Source organism: Gouania willdenowi, chromosome 18, assembly GCF_900634775.1.
Source record: "Gouania willdenowi chromosome 18, fGouWil2.1, whole genome shotgun sequence".
Classification (NCBI taxonomy): Eukaryota; Metazoa; Chordata; class Actinopteri; order Blenniiformes; family Gobiesocidae; genus Gouania; species Gouania willdenowi.
The window spans coordinates 17,037,871-17,055,366 of NC_041061.1; the positions used below are offsets into that span (position 1 = coordinate 17,037,871).

Consider the following 17,496-nt stretch of genomic DNA (forward strand, 5'->3'; position numbering starts at 1 on the left):
CGTAATACCAGCTGCTAACCAGGAAGTTCCTTGAAAACATGGCAAATTACACACACTCAAACACAAAGCTGCATCTTGGACAAGACTTTGAGTACGCAGTCACTTTGTAGGACTGTAATGCTTTGATATTGGTCAAAAATTTCATTATTGGCATGTAACTGTGAATTTCTTGGTTTTCCAAAGGCTTTGAAATTCTCACAGTATTGAAACCGAAACCAAACATTTTTCACTGTGTTTGTTGAAGGATCATCGTAGCTTTGATTTAGAAATTAAAGGTGTAAAACACAATGATATTAGAGCACCTAATGAACATGACTTCTTTTAGCTGAGCTAACGAGGACTTTTCATCTGATCTCACATCATATGAGTCATTACAAATAGCACGGCTTCACTAGATTATGCAGCAGGACTTAGTATCTCTCTATATGCAAATCATAACCACTTTTTTTTTGTAAAAAAATTAATGGACCAAAGTGGTCACTTTGAGATTTTTTTTGGTCTATCAATTGTGGTGTGTGCATGTGTGTTATTATTCCACAATCTGGTGCTCTTCGGTATTGAGTGGGAGGCTCTGGGACTTTTGCCAAGGCCTCGTGTGTGTGTGCGTGTGTGCGTGCGTGCGCGCGTGCGTATGTGCGTGGCGTGTGTGTCAACAGTAAAAACAGAGTAAGAGTGTGGATATAAATTCACAGATGTCCAAACAGTGTCGATGTTGAATTTGGGAGTGCCACACTTCAGAGCTAGCTTTAGCTGTAGCATTTCTTCAGTTAGCTTCATTAATCCCATATTGCTCAAACTAAACGCTTCAGTCAGTGAAAGAGGTCAGAAATCTCATGTAAACAAATTAAGCCAAGGGAGAGTCTGTGTTTTCACAGGGAGAGGGTATAAGCTAATTGTTTTTGCCCCATTTGTTTTTTGTCACCAAATCTGTGTTGTGCTCTTTCTCCTGAAGGAGGCGGTGAAGTGTTGGACTGATTAAACCAGAACAGAAGGGCCTTGTGTAACATTGTAACACATGATAATTACAAGATTTAGAACGAGTGTAAAGAGGAAGAAAGAAACATTTTTAGTGAGAAAGTGACCAAGTAGAATATTAAAATGTGGTCATTTGAGCCATGAACTCGTTAACAAGAGCCCTATTTACAAAAGTGTTAAACGGATTGAGATGAAGAAGAGATGCTTTTATTTTGAAAAGGGGATGTTTAATTTTTAGATTGAAGCTGGTGTCACGGTCTGAGTTTACCTCGTACTGAGATCGATTATGAGCATATATGCGCGCGCATGCAACCTTAACCCTAATCCAATAAACTAATAAAACATGTGTTCGTTCACTTTGAAAACAAAAATAAACAAAACTGATCTATTATTTATTTTTTTTTAGCAAGTACGAGGTAAACTCAGACCGTGACACCGGTCCCAGGACGATTTTTCCGTTCCGTTCCCAATGCATCATGGGACGGTTGAGTATGACTAGTGTGCCCACCTTGCACAATTAAAAAAATTCCTGTTATAGTATACATCCAAGTATTTCTCACACTATCTCATTGGAAAACTCTGTATTTGTGCAAAAACTTCAGAGAACAGGAAATGAATGCGCTGCCTCTTGAATATGTTTTTGAAATGAGAAACAAAAGGATTTTATATTTGACACAGAAGGTGCTCCATTGTTGCTCTCATTCACTACAAACCTAAGATGGATAAAATCATCACAATTTGTGGCTTTTAAATTCATTTTGGGTGCACAGACAAAGTCGTCTAACGTATTTTTGCTTTTGTTTGTTGTACGTTTATTTCTCTTTATCATCTAGCTCTTAGGTTTCAGTAGCAGTGGTGAGAAAGTGTTGCTGTAGATTGAACATTGATCGATTGTGTCTATAGGGATGCGTTGATTCATGAATCAACTGACGAAGTTTAGGGGTAATAGAAAATGGAGTCTTTTGTGTTTATGGTCTAATTAGACAGGCTTCTAAAGAACGAACATCTGTGCCTATGGCAGCTCATGCTTAATTTAGTCTATTTACGCTGTCACTTTATCCCCAGCTATCGCTGAAAAGGAGGCTGACGAGCAATCGCTGCAGGTGCAAATCAGAAAATGAAAACCAAGATATTGTTATTAGAGCTCGCTTAAGCTACAAGTTTCTAGAAAAACTTTTTTTTTTTTTTTTTTTTTTTCAGCTGTAGGGTTGCAGACCACTTGCATAGAGTGTTTGTAATTTGACTCAAGCCTCTTCCCTCTTTCTGGTTATCTATTTGTGAGAAATAAATGAGGAGAGATCAGGAAATCAGTGACTAATCCTCACCAATGAACTAAATTTGTCAATCTGTCATTTAGTTTCGTTTGATGCACTTAAATTTGTTGACTTCATTATTTGTGTAAAATGATGAATTTTCACAACTTTATGCAGATATGTGATACAATACAGAGGCTGCTGTAATCTACAACACAAAGCAATCCCAAATATACAAACTCATGTTTGAACATGAGGTTAATTTGGAGAAGACTAATTCCAACCTGATGTCTTTGTCTTTTTTTTTTTTCTCTCTTTATGTTTCTCACGCAGTGAGAGCTGTACCTGTGGATAAATGTAAGCTTGGAGCTCATTCAGGATGGTGCACAACAAACAGAAACTAATAGACCAGTGCCATGCAATCATGCTAACATGGGATTGACAGACATCCATTAAAGAAAATACTTAAATATATGGGCTAGACAGGTTGATTACATTCACAAATAACTTACAAACATCAGGTTGGTCAGAAGGAAAAAGCTTTTAAATATATTGTATGATTTTAAAAAAGTGATATCAGGGTTTGTGCCTGTGGCAGTGATTTAGTTTAAGATCTCAAACTTTTCCTGCTCCACCCGCCATGCTCAAGATTCAGCAAGGCCATTCCAGCACACCCCCTGTCATGCCACGCCCCCCAGTTTGGGAACCACTGGTTTAAGTGGCGGGAATAAGCGGGTATGAAAATGGATGGATGGTTTAAGTGGTTTTGAGTGTCTCTGTCACCAGTGGGAGTGTTTAATCTCCTGTCAGCAGAGGATTAAATCCTATTCTTTTCCTCGGACCTCAGTCTATTTTTGCAGTAAATAATGGGTTAAAATGGCTCTACAATTTGCAATTAAAATTTTTTTTTCATGTCATAATGGAGTTTATGCTCAGGACACTGTATTCAATCTAATTTAGTGTTGAGGTTTGCATGGGAAAAATGAATAGGCTTTTTGTGTGTTAGCACTCTGTTTAATTCATACTACATTCAAATGAGTTGGTTTGTGTTTGATTGAATTACTTTTTGGTCAGATCATTAATAATGTAATGCAGAATGACGTGTTGAATATGGAAACTGGGATTTCTGGTTTAGCAGGATGCATTCCACATTTACTATTATATGTCTCCCCCTGCAGGTGGACTGCAAAAACTACATCCGCCTGCTGGAGTTTCTTGAAGACGGACGTGTTTATGTGTGCGGCACCTACGCGTTCGACCCCCAGTGTGCCTTCCTGGTTAGAAAGTCTATGTTTCTGTTTTGTAAATATGAGAGAAATGTTTATTGTTGATCAGTTGCAAGAAGATATTTGCACGTTTTCAACAATGGGACACTATTTCTGTTAATGCAGGAGCTGTCCTCCTTCACTTTGGAAAAAGCTGACGATGGAGAAGTGAAAATGGAGACGGGAAAAGGCAAATGCCCCTTTGAGCCCAGTCAGCATTACACGGCTGTGATGGCAGGTAAACACCAACACGGCTGTTTTTGTGGCCTATCCTGGTATCAGTAGTTTAACCCTCCTATTAACCTCAAATATCATTACACCTTTTACCCTTGGGGTCAATCTGACCCCAGGACATGGGTCACACACGGACGGACAAGTTTCACACCGCTAAAACATTGAAAAAAAAATTATAATCATGATGATTTTATCCTTAATCAAATTAGGAAAAGTCATGATTTGCCAATGGATTTGCCACCTGTTATTTTTTTTTAGTTTGAAGCATATGCTTTATACCCTTTTCTGTTTTTTGTAGGTGGGATTCTGTACACGGCAGCCACCAGTAACTTCCTGGGAACACTCTTTGACATCTCCCGGGCAACGGGTCCCGAGCAGGAGCGCATCCGAACTGAGCGATCAATTAACTGGCTCAATGGTAGGAAACAACAAGCACCCACATTCACATGCTATTTGGAAACCCCTTTCAGTGTAAAAGACTTTGGTGCGTCGGTGTGATTGTGGCGTTTTAGATCCAGAGTTTGTGAGCTCGGCCTTCATTGAAGAATCCACAGACAGAAACCCGACGGGAGACGACGACAAAATCTACTTCTTCTTCACCGAGGTGGCCAAAGAGTACGACCTTTACACCAAAGTCAAAGTGCCGAGGGTGGCACGAGTGTGCAAGGTAAGAACTGAAACTGGTATGCCACTGGCCAGGGTTGGGGTCAATTACAATTGTAATCATGTAATTGATAATTAATTACAATTATGGCATAATTACAAACATCATTTAAAGAATCGGTTGCCTTGTAATTGGGATTCCATTGGAATTAAATTAAGGAAATTGACTTTGTAATTGTAATGACCATGGGAATTCAATAAAAACGTTTAATTACAATTTAATTAAATGCAAAACAGGTCTATGGCTTACACATAAGTAGTGTATAAATATTGAAATATGTTTCATATTAAATTTCCCCACAGGTGGTAAGGGTTAGAAGAGTTAGTTGTTAGGATATAATAAAAGTTTTTTTGAATCGGGACGATACAATTTTATGGAGTAACAAAACTGTGAATGTAACCGATGTTTTGTACAAATAGTCTTTACTTATTGCTAAATTCCAGCTCTTGTCCCTAGTTGGGCTTTAGATATTGTAATAAATGCACTGAAATTTAAATGTAAAGATGCTAAAACAACATCGTAGACACACAAAACCGCATACAATCATCACAACACTATATGAATAAAAGTAAAATTGTAATTGAGAAAATAATTGTAATTGACTTTCAGGGGAAACGTATTAATATTAATTTATTTGTAATTAGTAAAAAATGTTGGCTATTGTAATCATAATTGAATTGTAATTGAACATGGATAATTGAAAACATATTTGTAATTGAAAAATGTAATTGACCCCAACCCTGCCACTGCCTTCAAAACTTTTGCCTTCAACTTAATATTAAAAAAACAGTCAGTGGAGAGTGTTTAGATGTGGTTCAACAATTGAAGTATCTTGGAGTAATCTTTGATTCAAATTTAACTTTCAAAGAACATTATCATCAAATTTAATTAATCAAATTTTAAACATATAAGACCTTATCTGACTACAGAACCAGCAACGGCTCAGTGATATTTAGTCATATAACCTATTGTCACGTTACATGGTCCTAAACAACTGAGAGCACTCTGAAGCCTCTTAAGTCTCTTGTTTAAGAAAACTTTGAAAACTCTTGACAAGAAGCCTTTACAGCATCATTTTTGTAATATTCTAAGTACAAAGTTCTAAATAGGCTTATCCTTCTACCTTTAATGGATTTTATATGTAAAAAAAAAAAACAAACACACTAATTAGGACCGGAGCCTTAACTCGAGGAGACTGTGTAGTACAAAGGTACGGGATTAAATTGAGCCAAATGGTGTCTATCAGAGGCACAAAATTATGGAATACACTTCCAGAAAACATCAGAAACTGTGGCCAAATTACCCAACCTTCAACGGAGTTCTCAAAAATTGGTTGAAAACAAACCAGTCACGCACCCATAGATATTATTGTACTTTTTTCCTGGCTCTATTGGTAAACAGTATATGTGGTGTCATGTTTTCTTTCGTCAGTCAGTTTAATGTTTGTCTCATTGTGCCATGTTGATTAACTGTATGTTAAATGTTATTGTTTAACTGTATGTATATCATGTTTATGTATTGTCCTACCTCTGAAATGAAAATGACTGATGTATTTGGTTCCTTCCTCTGCCTGAACCCTGATCTGCTTCTGTCCCCACAGTCGGACGTGGGCGGGATGAAGACTCTGCAGCGACGCTGGACCACCTTCCTCAAAGCCCAGCTGGTGTGTGAGGACAAACCCAGTGGTCAGCGCTATAACGTCCTCACTGATGTTTTCAGCATGCAGCACAGCCCTGGAGAGGCCAGCAGCACACATTTCTACGGACTGTTCACCTCCCAGTGGTAAGCAAGAAGAAACTTATACTTAAATTTTTTTTTTCTAAAGTTGGCTCTAAAGCCTAGGTTCCCAAAGTGGGGTACGGAAATTGTCATAAGGGGTATGTAGGGAAAAAAAAAAGAAAAACAGCATGACAACATGCGTGGAAACTAGAATATAAATAGACGAGCAGTCAGGAGCCTCCATGCATTGCCACAAATTACACATTAGCCTGTGTAAGACTAGGCTCTCGTGGTGACAACGCAACAATTTCATAAAAAAGCGCAAATGTGACGTTGGCTTCATTGCTTTTCGCTAACCAAACGTGCTTGATGCTTTTTGCCATCACGTGCTTCTGTGAAAGCGGATTTTCAGTTTTGACACACATGAAAACAAAATACAGAAAAGAGACTTTGTGTTGAGAACGATTTATATTCCAAACATTACAAATTTCTGTGCATCCTCACAACGTCACCCTTCTCATTAAAGTTGTAGTGAGTTGTTTTTCACAGTTTCAGGGTGATGAATATGTTGTATTACTGCCATATGATCAATCATTCTAGATTTATTTTTCCAAAATAAAATACTTTCTCACTGAATATGCCAATAGGCTAATTAATTAAAATAATCTGATAATTCTAAATAAGATGGGTTATTGTGTGCTTACAAATTATTGCTCTTTTTAATTGTATATTATTTTTCAACATGATAGGTAAAATTCAGGGACAAATTTAACTGTAGGGCTATATTGTATATGATAAGATTATTGTCTTTTTTAAGTGTGCAGGAGTCGGGGGTACATGGCTTCAGGTTAAATGTCTGATGGGGTACGGGACTGGGAAAAGTTAGTGAATCACTGATCTAAAGGAATTTATCAAAGTCTTTGTCTTTTTGCAAGCCTATGCTTGTATAATTTAATTACCAGCTTATATAGTTTTTAGTTTTTCTCGCTGACACACAAAATGGCTTCACAGTAGTTTCAAACACTGCTGTTTTTTTCCTCAGGGAGCGTGACGAGCTGTCAGCGGTGTGTGTTTTCAGCCTGTCTGACATCAACAAGGTGCTGAACGGTCCTTTTAAGGAGCTGAAGAAAAACTGTGAGAACTGGATCAATCCAGACCCAGTGCCTTCGCCTCGGCCTGGCCAGGTACTTAACGCCACAACATTCACCGATCCGACATGTTGTGATCATGCCTGTTGTTATCTGACTAAACACAAATATGGATTTTGTTTCTTCCCTTTTAGTGTTTGAACACAGAATTAAAGGCAGAGGGGTTTGAATCGTCCCTCAAACTTCCAGACAAGGTGCTGACATTTGTCAGGGACCATCCTCTGATGGAGAACAGTGTGACTGCAGCGCCCCTACTGGTCAGGAAGGGGACTAAGTACACCAAGTTGGCTGTAACACTCACAGGCAGTGAGGAAGAGCGCAGAGGAACCGTGCTGCACCTTGGAACAGGTTAGCAGACAGAGAAAGAGATGATTTGGCATTACATTTATACCAGAAATAGAAATAAACGTATTTTTCACATTTTCTATTTAAAGAAATAAATATACCTGCATTTGTAGCTGTTAAAACATATCTAAATGTACTAAAAACGCAATATACATTTTTCTTATGTATACAGTATATATATTTGATGAGACATACAGGAGCTGTGTTTGTGTTGCAGATCGAGGAGAGCTCCACAGGGTGGCAGTAGTGGGCCAGAATGCCACTTTATTAGAGGAGCGCTCACTGTTCTCCTCCCAGGAACCTGTCAACAACATATTGTTACAGCAGGTAGGATGCCTGTCTTCACTCACACATGCAGATGTGTACAGAGAGCCTCTGAGCAGCTGATTCATCATTGTGTCCTGTTTTTTTAGGGTTGGGCTCTGGTCAGCAGTCTACACTCTCTGGCTCGTGTGCCGACTGAAGGCTGCTCTCTGTGCACCAGCTGTGAGACGTGTGCGAGGGCCAGTGGTTTAGGCTGTGTGTGGAGTTTCAAGAAGGGAGAGTGCAGCTACACAGGACTGGAGTGAGTCCTCATGGAGTGTGATAAACACGGAAATGTCAGGTTGTCTTGGAAAACATAAAAAAAACTGTGATTTTTGTACTATTTTATAAAGATCATAAATTCTGATTCTAGCAAGTTCATTTTGTCTTCTTTTTGGAAATATTAGGTTATGGTTTAATTTATTCTTCTATCAGTCACCCTTGTGGGGTCGCCTGAAATGTCTAGTAATTAGTAAAAAAAAATAATAAAAAAAAACAGGTAAAAACTGATTAAAATGCTATGTATTAAGAACATTTTGAATCATTGTTTTTCAAATGAACATCACACAATAAATATTAAATAACTGTATCCTATACTTAAACTTTCTCAATCATAAAAGTAAGTTAAGTAAAATGCAGTTTAAAAATATCTGAGATGCACTTGTCACTTAATTAACTTAATTAATCCTGGCTACTCTTTGTTTATAACACATTTTAATAAACATGATCAAAAATTAATTCTAGTAATGGGGTCGCCAGACTTTTGTGACATCAAAATGGGGTCACGACCCAAAAAAGGTTAGAAATGTCTGCCTTAACATGTTATGCATTCTCTTCATTGTGTGTGTTCAGGCCTGGTCCAGGTGATGTGGTGGATGCAGCTCTGAGAAACTGTCCCTCTCAAGAAAGTAAACAATTTTATTGTAATGCCGGTAGGAGCCTTTTGATCCCATTGCTCATTAAATGTGTTTTCTAATCCTCCAGGACGCTGCAGTCCCACCCCGAGGGTGCTGCGGGTATCTAAAGACATGCGGATCCTGCTACAATGCATCCAGCTGTCTCCAAGGCCCTGCAGCTGGGAGTATCCTCCACACAGACACACCAGGCAGCATCACTCTGACCTGCAGGTGACCATCACTGAGGACAATCTAGGAACGTATATCTGCACATGTGAGGTACGGAGAAATCACCCAGAGTTTTGAAAATATTTTTTTGGGAATTAATCTATCGTTGAATCTCTTTTTTAATCTCAACTAACAATTGCTGAGAAACGCCCTCAACCTGAGGTATTTTCAAGTAAATTTCATTAATGTAGCATATTGATGTGTGCTTAAATAAAATAAAAAAAATACAAATTAGATTAAACATCAGGTCCGTATGTAGTGCTATAAGTTAGCAGATCATAAACAGTAAGAACACTTTACTGATCAATACAATTGTTGATCACCAAACTTGTTGTTTTTTTTCTCCTTCAGATAATAATATTTATCCAGTGAGTTTGTTCATTTGTCAGTCATGGACTTATGATTTTTGGCTCTGAACCCTGTCATCTTATTCAGTGTGGATTAGAGACACGCCGTGCTCACAGCATGTTGCGGCTAGCACTGTCCGAGTGGCCGTGCTAGCCGTCCGTGCTAGCTGCTACATGTTTAGCACTGACGTGGTAGCAGATGCTGCAAAAGCTCAGGTGATCAGCAAACTCTTTCTTGCACAATTTGCACACAACTAGGCTTTTGCTTTCCATCCGGTGTTTTTAAAAGCCAAAATTAACGCCAATGAAGCTGAATATTATGGGTATACCGGGAACTCTTGAAATGAGAAAGGTTCCGCGCTGTTTGGAGTGGGAAAAAAAAGCGATTAACGGCATTATTTTTGCAGCGAGTTATTTATTTTTTTGTGAGTTATTTTTTCCTGTAATTAATTAATTAAAATTATTTATTTATTGTTTTTTTTTTAACAGGGACCGTGTTAATATCCATATAGAAAGTGTACCAGAATTAGCCAGAAGGCTATTTTTCATCTGTAGTCACCCTAAAAGAATCCAAATTAAAGAACATATACAATAAAATATACAGTGAAAAATGTAGCTACATAATAACATATCACGCTATAATTACATATTGTTTAAAATAAATAAATAAACAGTATTTGATGAGACAATCATCAGATATGAAAAGACAAGTTCATAAAATAAAACATTAAAAAGTCAATTAACGCGTTAAAGTGACAGCTCAACGTAAAATCTCTATTTTTCTTATCACTTTCTCAGGAGGCGGGACCAGACATCAGAGACCCCGCCCTCTGCCGCAGAGCAGAGTACTTCCTGACGCTAGAAGACCCAGTAGTTGGAGGAACAGGCAAGACGGCCGGGGTTCGCCACGTGCTCGCCATTTATATCCTCTTCTTCTTTGGTGGAATAGGGTTGGGCATGTTCATCCTCTACTTCATCATTCGGAGGCGCTCCAACGCTCGACAGGGTCACCACTTACCAGACAATTCCCTGTCGTCTGGGAAGGGGCGGGACCTGTTGGGCTCCTCGGCCACGCCCCAGTCCCCCAGTAGTGCCAGCCTGATGTCGGACGGGTTCAGGTTGACGGAGAAACAGAACGGGACATCAACCACCACGACAACGCTCCTCAGTAATCAGGGTAATGGGGGTCACCATGGCAACAGCTACAGTGGTACACTAATTAACAGCAACTCCAGTAATGGCCACAGGAACTCCCTTTATGGTAACTGCAACACCAGCAGCACCAGCAGCGGGCTGAGGCTGGGCTCAGAGATCCTAACTGCAGACTCATTAGATGGAAGGACGGGGGAAAGGGAGAGGGTGAGGCCCGAAGGGGGGGAGAGGGAGTCGGGAGAAGGGGACGAGGTGGATGTGGGGTTGGGGGACGGCTCAAAAAGACTGGAGCAAGAACTGGCCAGTTTCCCCAGGTTTAAATCACCAGCACCACTGGCCAAGTGTGAGGAAAGCTCGATATGATGAAGAAACTGGATTGTTCTGCTTTGCAAACACGACTGGGAACGATACACAGCAACCACTGCCACATGCCTTTGAACGGGAGCCGTGACATGAAGCAAAACCACCGATATTTATGGGAATGAATTCACACGTGTGAGAGAGACTTCTGTCCCAGGAGAGAAAAGTGATTACTTTGAGCCACTCAGGATGTAAATATTAAAATGTAAATAACATAAGCCTGTACTTGGCTCCTAATTTAAACATGTGCAATAATGCGCAGTTGAAATGTTTGAGAGAATCAAAGATTGAGACGTCTACTCGTGTAGATGTAGAAAAGCCATATTGTTTTTTGTCTTTGTTTAACGTGCTTTTTTTTTTTTGTCCTTCCCAACGACACTGCAAAGGAAAAAAAGTGCACTTTTCTCTCTTTCTCTCTGTGTGTGTGTGTGTGTGTGTGATTGTGCGTTTCTTCCAGAGACATCACATTAATCCCAAATATCAAAGGCACCAAACGTCTGCCAGTAAAACACAACACGTCCTCTTATCCAGAGGCCGAGAGACGATGAATGCTGTGCAGAAGCTTCAGCAGAACGACGGGGCTGACCGAGCCTTGGCACGTCTCAGAATGTTGAACCGAAGATCAGCTTTTGTTCATGGAGACAGAAGGAGAATGACCTACAGATGTAAAATGGACCTGATAGGAAATGAAAGTATCATCACCTCTTTTTGTGAGGATGGATCTCAACATAAAATTCCTGTTTTGTCATGTTTTTTAAGAAAATAAAAGGTGAAAAACAAACAAATGTGTGTATTCTGTTTTCTCTGACCCAAGGTGAGCTTACATCTGAAACCACACTGGAATGGGATCATCAAGTATACTGTAGATCATTTCTTTATTATTTTTAAAAGCAAGAACTTACAAGTCCATGTAGTTTGGAAAAAGAATAGTTTTACTGTGGCTAGTTATTTTGCTTATGGGAGGGATACAAAGTTGGAATATTTACATTGAATCTGGACCTCGTCTCTCTGTACTTCCTCATCATGGACAAGCTTTTTTTTATATAAAAAAAGCTTGTCCAGGTCACCATGACCTGGAACATTTGAGGTCAGCCTTCCGCATCCTGCATTTACACATGTCGTCTTGTTTAGAAACCTCCCTTTGACAACAAACTGGAGCCCAACAACATCTGTACTTTAAAGGGTTTTTTCCACTGACGGATGGGGAATTCCACAACTTTCACAGGGTCACAGGCAAAAAAAAAAAGGGGAGGTGGGTGTCAATATTTTTTTTTTTTAATCAGTGAGCTAGAGCTGGGGCTCATAAAAAAATGAAGTTAGTAGAAATGTCATCAGCCGACTGTTGGGAAGTGCCAGTTTGATGCCGTCATAAAAACACAATTTTTTTCCAATGACTAAAACACACAATATGCATCCCCCCCCCCCCCCCCCCCCAAAAAAAAAAAATATGGTGCAAAGTGGAACATTTGATATGAAGAGCTCTGAACATTTTTTGAGAAAAACCTACACTATTTGAATGTATGTAGTATACCAAAAAGGTACCCTTCATAAAAGTGTCTTCAAAATGTCATATATATAAATGTTTTTCCACTTTTTTCACATCAGATTTTTTCAACAACTCCAGACTTAACCATAAATATAAAGTTTTTCATTATATCTTTGTAATTTTATGCCCTTTTGGTCATAAAAACACAATTCTTTTTCAACAACAAACAAAAATGAAATATTCTGTATGAAGTTAATTACAGACTTGAGTTGTGTTACAGGAAAATAAAATAAAAAGAGTCACACAGAGGAAAAATGAAAGATATGCTTTCTTTGTTGCAATAATGACTTGATTTCTCCAATCAAGGAGGCAGAGAATACAACCTGAGACGGGGGTTACAAAAGACTTTCTTTGTCCTGATAAAATGATCAGTAAAACAGCATTTTAAACACAGAAGATCCTTTGATGTTGAAGTTTCCAGAGGAACTTTGATCCCCATAAACATCAGTATGGGTAGAAGTAATCTTGATTAGGCGTATGATGAAACAATTGATGAATATACAAGACAAACATGTCGGCTCTTATCTCGTGAGAAACCAAGTGTTTTTTCAGTCAGTGTAATAAAAGGTGTTACACATTAGCCCTGGAAGATCATAAAAGCAAAGTGCACTAATAAGTGTAAACGTGTATGACACGTGTAAAAACGTGATGTATAATCTGAAACCTACAGAAGAGTGAAGACAAACCTACAAAACAAGAAACTAAGACCAACTTAACATTCACCGCTACAGTTAAACTGAAAAAACTAAATACAAGATACCCATAAATGCCTTATGAATATGGAATATCTAAGTGGTTTCAAAACAGTTCTAGGGCTCGACTTAAATTTTTTTTTTATAAAAGTCGTTTGAATTCTAATCTAGTTGTAGGAAAATGGTGTTTCACTGAAAAAAACAGAACTTGTTTAAAGCTGTAATAAACTTAAGTTTTTCCCTCAGTTCTTTTGTTGACAGCTCAAGGACGGATGACGTGAGTTGTTTTATTTCCCTTTAAGTTATTTAAAGTTATGATCACAATTCTAATCTGTGCAGCCCTGTTTGTTCCTGAAAACAGCTAAAAAAAAAAGAAAAGGTGGTTAGTAAAGAGTAAGTATACAACATCTTTTTGTATCTTCTTGGGCTGAGATGACCCTGAACAAAACGTGGGGGGGTGGTGGTCTAAGACCAGACTGGCTGACTTATCTCCAAGGCAGTCCCAGCCTCTGCCATGTGGCCTTGAGGATTATGTGAAAACACTGCATCTATTAAACAGTGTGAATGTTGTCAGAAATGTATCTAATGCAACAGAAACCTTTGTGAAAACAGAACTAAAATCTAAAAAAAGAACAATATATGTCTGTCTTCTCACTTATAATCATATGAATCTAGTTCAGGGATGGGCAACTGTTATCACAGCAGGGCCACAAAAATGTGATTGTCTGATCTGAGAGCCACGTTATCAACGTTCATGCCAGTATTAATAACAACAACCAATGTGAGCATTAACACAGAAAAGAACAATGGGTTTTTGTCGTTGTTTTTTGTCATTTTGTGTGTTTTGGGAGTGATTTTGTGTATGTTTCTGTCATTTTGAGAAATTCTGCTGACATTTTGTGTATTTCATGAGTCATATGTGTTTTTGTTATTTCTTGTGTGTTATGTTTGCATTTTGTTTATTATTATTCTGTGCCTTTTTGGATTTTTTCAGTATTTTGTATCATTTTGAGTATTTTTCCTGTCATTTTGTGTAATTGTGTGTTTTTTTTGGTGTAATTTTGTATATGTAGTTTTTTTTGTGAGTTTAGGTGGTTGTTTTGTGTGTTTTACGAGTCTTTTTGTGTGTAATCTTGGAATCTTTTGTATTTTTGTTGATGCCTTGTGTATTTTTGTTGACATTCTGTGCAGTTTTCTGTTATTTTGTTTATTATGTTGGGCTTCATATTACTTTCAATTTCTTGAATTACAATTATTGGTGGATTTGTCTTGGGGGCCACACAGATTTAGACCGAGGGCCGCCACTGGTTCCCGTTCCGCCAGTTGTCCATGTCTGATCTAGTTCCTATGTGAAGCTTATGGCTTCCTAAAATATCTAAAAATGAGACTTTTTTTTCATATGTGTTTTTGTTATTTCTTGTGTGTTATGTTTGCATTTTTGTTTCTTGCCAATCTGTGGCTTTTTGGATTTTGTGGGTGGTGATATACACTAAACAAGGAGTCACAATAAAACACTGAGTTTGTCTTTGTAGTTTCAAATTTACTCGATTTAATACAAAATCAGGGAGACAAAAACAGTTCACAGGTGAGCATACAGCAAGCATACAGAAAGCTGACAGTTTACACTGAGGCAGGTGTCGACATGTCATCTATAACGTTTGATCAGAGCAAAGGTCTGTCCTTAAACAAGCAGTCTTTATAGGTATCATCAATGAACAGGTGAGAACATGTTGACATTAGAAAATAGACTTATGTGTTGTTGTTTCCTCGTGTATTTGTGTTGACATTCTGTGCATTTTTCTGTTATTTTGTGTATTATGTTGAGCTTCATGTTACTTCTAATTTTTTTTTGGCCGCACAGATTTAGACCGAGGGCCGCCAGTTGCCCATGTCTGAAATCCAAATACATTTCAGGTCTCAGTTTAACAAAATGTAAATATATAAAAAGTTGCATGAGTTCTAATCTAGTTGTAGGAAAATTATGCTTCACTGAAAAAAACACAAAAAAAAAAGAAGAGAGAACGATGCATGGTCAGAGACTGTGATTATAATTCTGTGTGAGCTGCATGGAACTGAACTTTCATCACATGTCCCTCATAACATTTTATTTGCATCCTCTGATATTCCAGTTCCTTCTCTTGTGCAACTATCTCTCTGTGCAACTTCACCATCCCATCATCTATTTGGTCCTCGGATGTGTCGACGGAGAACTGGAGGTAGTCAAGGTGCCTGCTGAACGGGACTTGAAGGAAATCAGGTAACGACTGCAGCAGCTCTCTCTGCTCTTCCATCAGCGGATCCAGTTTTTTGGCAAGTCTGTCCCTCTCAATCGAGTACTTTAACAATTCCTCCTGAAAGTAAGCCTGGTGGAGAAATATTTCTCTATTATGACAGTTGGAATTGGTCAAAAACCAGTGTTCACTGGTAGCAGGGTTGGGGTCAATCATAATTGTGTAATTCACATTTACTTCCAATTATGACATAATTATAATTGTAAACAGATGTTGCTGTTGTAACCATAATTTAATTGTAAAAAATTAGATGTTAAATGATGATTTACAGCTGATTTAAGACAAAACTCATCAGTTATCGTAAGAGATGCTAACAGAAAGCTAACACAAGGGTAAGATTAAATAATATGGGGTTATTTATTAAAGGTTTAGTGATTGTGATTAATTTAACTTTAGTCATCGAGAATTAATAATTAAAAGAAAAATATCAATTGTAATTTCAATTGTAATTGGAAAAAATGTCAGTCACTATAACCGTGACTGTGTTGTAATTGAACATGGATAATTGAAGATGTAATTGTAATTGAAAAATGTAATTGATCCCAACCCTGACTAGTAGTTCATTATTAGGTGAGTAATTCACTGACCTTCGTTGTTTCTAAGTTTTCCTCCAAGATCTTGAGATTTTCTTTGATCGTTTCCTACAAACCCAAAGAGAGAATAATCAAACACTTACATATTATGATGTACGTTTATACAACTGTGTGCATTTAAATATACAGTTAATTTACCAGTAGCTCCACATTGGCCAGTGAAGCTGTGATGCAAAAGGATATCAGCACAGTGAAGAGGAGGAAGTGTCCTCTGGGGCTTCTGACTGCAGCCATCGACGCTTTCACACAGAAATCTGCAAAGATCAAAAGTCGTCAGCAAAACATTTGCATGTGGACGTGCAAAAAAAAACTAAGTTAGAGAAACATTCACTCAGCTTATAATAGATAATTATAATGTTATTGATTATGTATAAGCTATATATGAGCACACAGCCTGTTAATCTGACTGATAACCCAATGCTGTGTCTATATGGAGGTAGATTTGTGTCTTTATTATTCAATAAAAAACACTTTTTCCTTTGAACATATTTTTGGATTGAAAAATAAAGTCACAACTCTACCTCCATATGTCTATGATTGTACTGAGGTCAAAGCCAGGTCAATGTTTTTCCATGTTGTTCTATGAATCTGTAATAACCACATTCAAGATTCAAGATTCAAGATTCAAGGTTCTTTAATGTCAAATATGCCCCATGTTAAACATACAGCACAGATGAAATAGCAATCCTCCCCAACCCCCAGTGCAAACCTGCAGTGCATAAAAAGAGCACTTAAAACACACAACAAACACACAAAAAAAACAACTAGCAATACTATACAACAAATAACTTAACTAAAGACATAACAAATAACAAATAACGAACAACAATGAGGTAGAATGTGGATAAATTACTATGAGGTAGAATATAAATAAATTACAGTATTAATAATATAAACAGAGTGCAGATGAAGTTAAAAAGTTAAAAAGTGAGGTAGTGTGCAAATAGCATAACAATACAATGATGGCTGTGCAGAGTTTAGGGTGCGTGAATTAGTGGAGCACGCAGGGGGTGGAGGTGGAGGGGGGTGATGCCAGGTCCTGTAGGGGCAGACTGTGGCAGGATGAAGGGGGGGGTGGAGGGCAGAGGGGGCAGAGGGGTGAAGGAGGGTAGACAACTGAGGACAGAGGGTGGAAGGAGGCGGAGGGGGGATGGAGGAAGGGGCAGGAAAGGGAAAGGGGATGAGTGGACGAATGGGAGGGAGAGCAGGGAGGGAGTTGAGTCTCCTGACAGCCTGGTGGAATAAACTGTTCTTGAGCCTGCTCGTTCGAGCACGGAGACTCTGCAGTCTCCTCCCAGATGGCAGCAGGCTGAAGAGGCTGTAGGACGGGTGGGTGGGGTCACCTGCAATCCTGGTGGCTTTGCGGGTGAGACGTGAATTGTAAATGTCCAGAAGGGGGGGAAGAGAGACACCAATGATCTTCTCAGCTGTTCTCACGATGCGCTGCAGAGACTTACGGCAGGACACGGTGCAAGCGCCGTACCA

At 38.6% G+C, this 17,496-nt stretch overlaps 1 protein-coding gene across 1 annotated transcript in view; it reads left to right on the plus strand.

The window, feature by feature from the left end:
- The window catches only part of sema4f (sema domain, immunoglobulin domain (Ig), transmembrane domain (TM) and short cytoplasmic domain, (semaphorin) 4F), a 58,595-nt gene extending 46,931 nt beyond the window's left edge, over window positions 1-11,664 (plus strand). The window contains exons 5-16 of the mRNA XM_028475295.1: window positions 3,407-3,505; window positions 3,620-3,731; window positions 4,026-4,145; window positions 4,240-4,394; window positions 5,992-6,173; window positions 7,153-7,294; window positions 7,393-7,606; window positions 7,821-7,930; window positions 8,017-8,168; window positions 8,759-8,814; window positions 8,891-9,081; window positions 10,176-11,664. Of these exons, the coding sequence (XP_028331096.1) occupies window positions 3,407-3,505; window positions 3,620-3,731; window positions 4,026-4,145; window positions 4,240-4,394; window positions 5,992-6,173; window positions 7,153-7,294; window positions 7,393-7,606; window positions 7,821-7,930; window positions 8,017-8,168; window positions 8,759-8,814; window positions 8,891-9,081; window positions 10,176-10,892 (2,250 nt within the window). The 3' untranslated portion in view covers window positions 10,893-11,664. The remainder of the gene's footprint in view (window positions 1-3,406; window positions 3,506-3,619; window positions 3,732-4,025; window positions 4,146-4,239; window positions 4,395-5,991; window positions 6,174-7,152; window positions 7,295-7,392; window positions 7,607-7,820; window positions 7,931-8,016; window positions 8,169-8,758; window positions 8,815-8,890; window positions 9,082-10,175) is intronic.
- The last annotated feature ends 5,832 nt before the right edge of the window (window positions 11,665-17,496 follow it).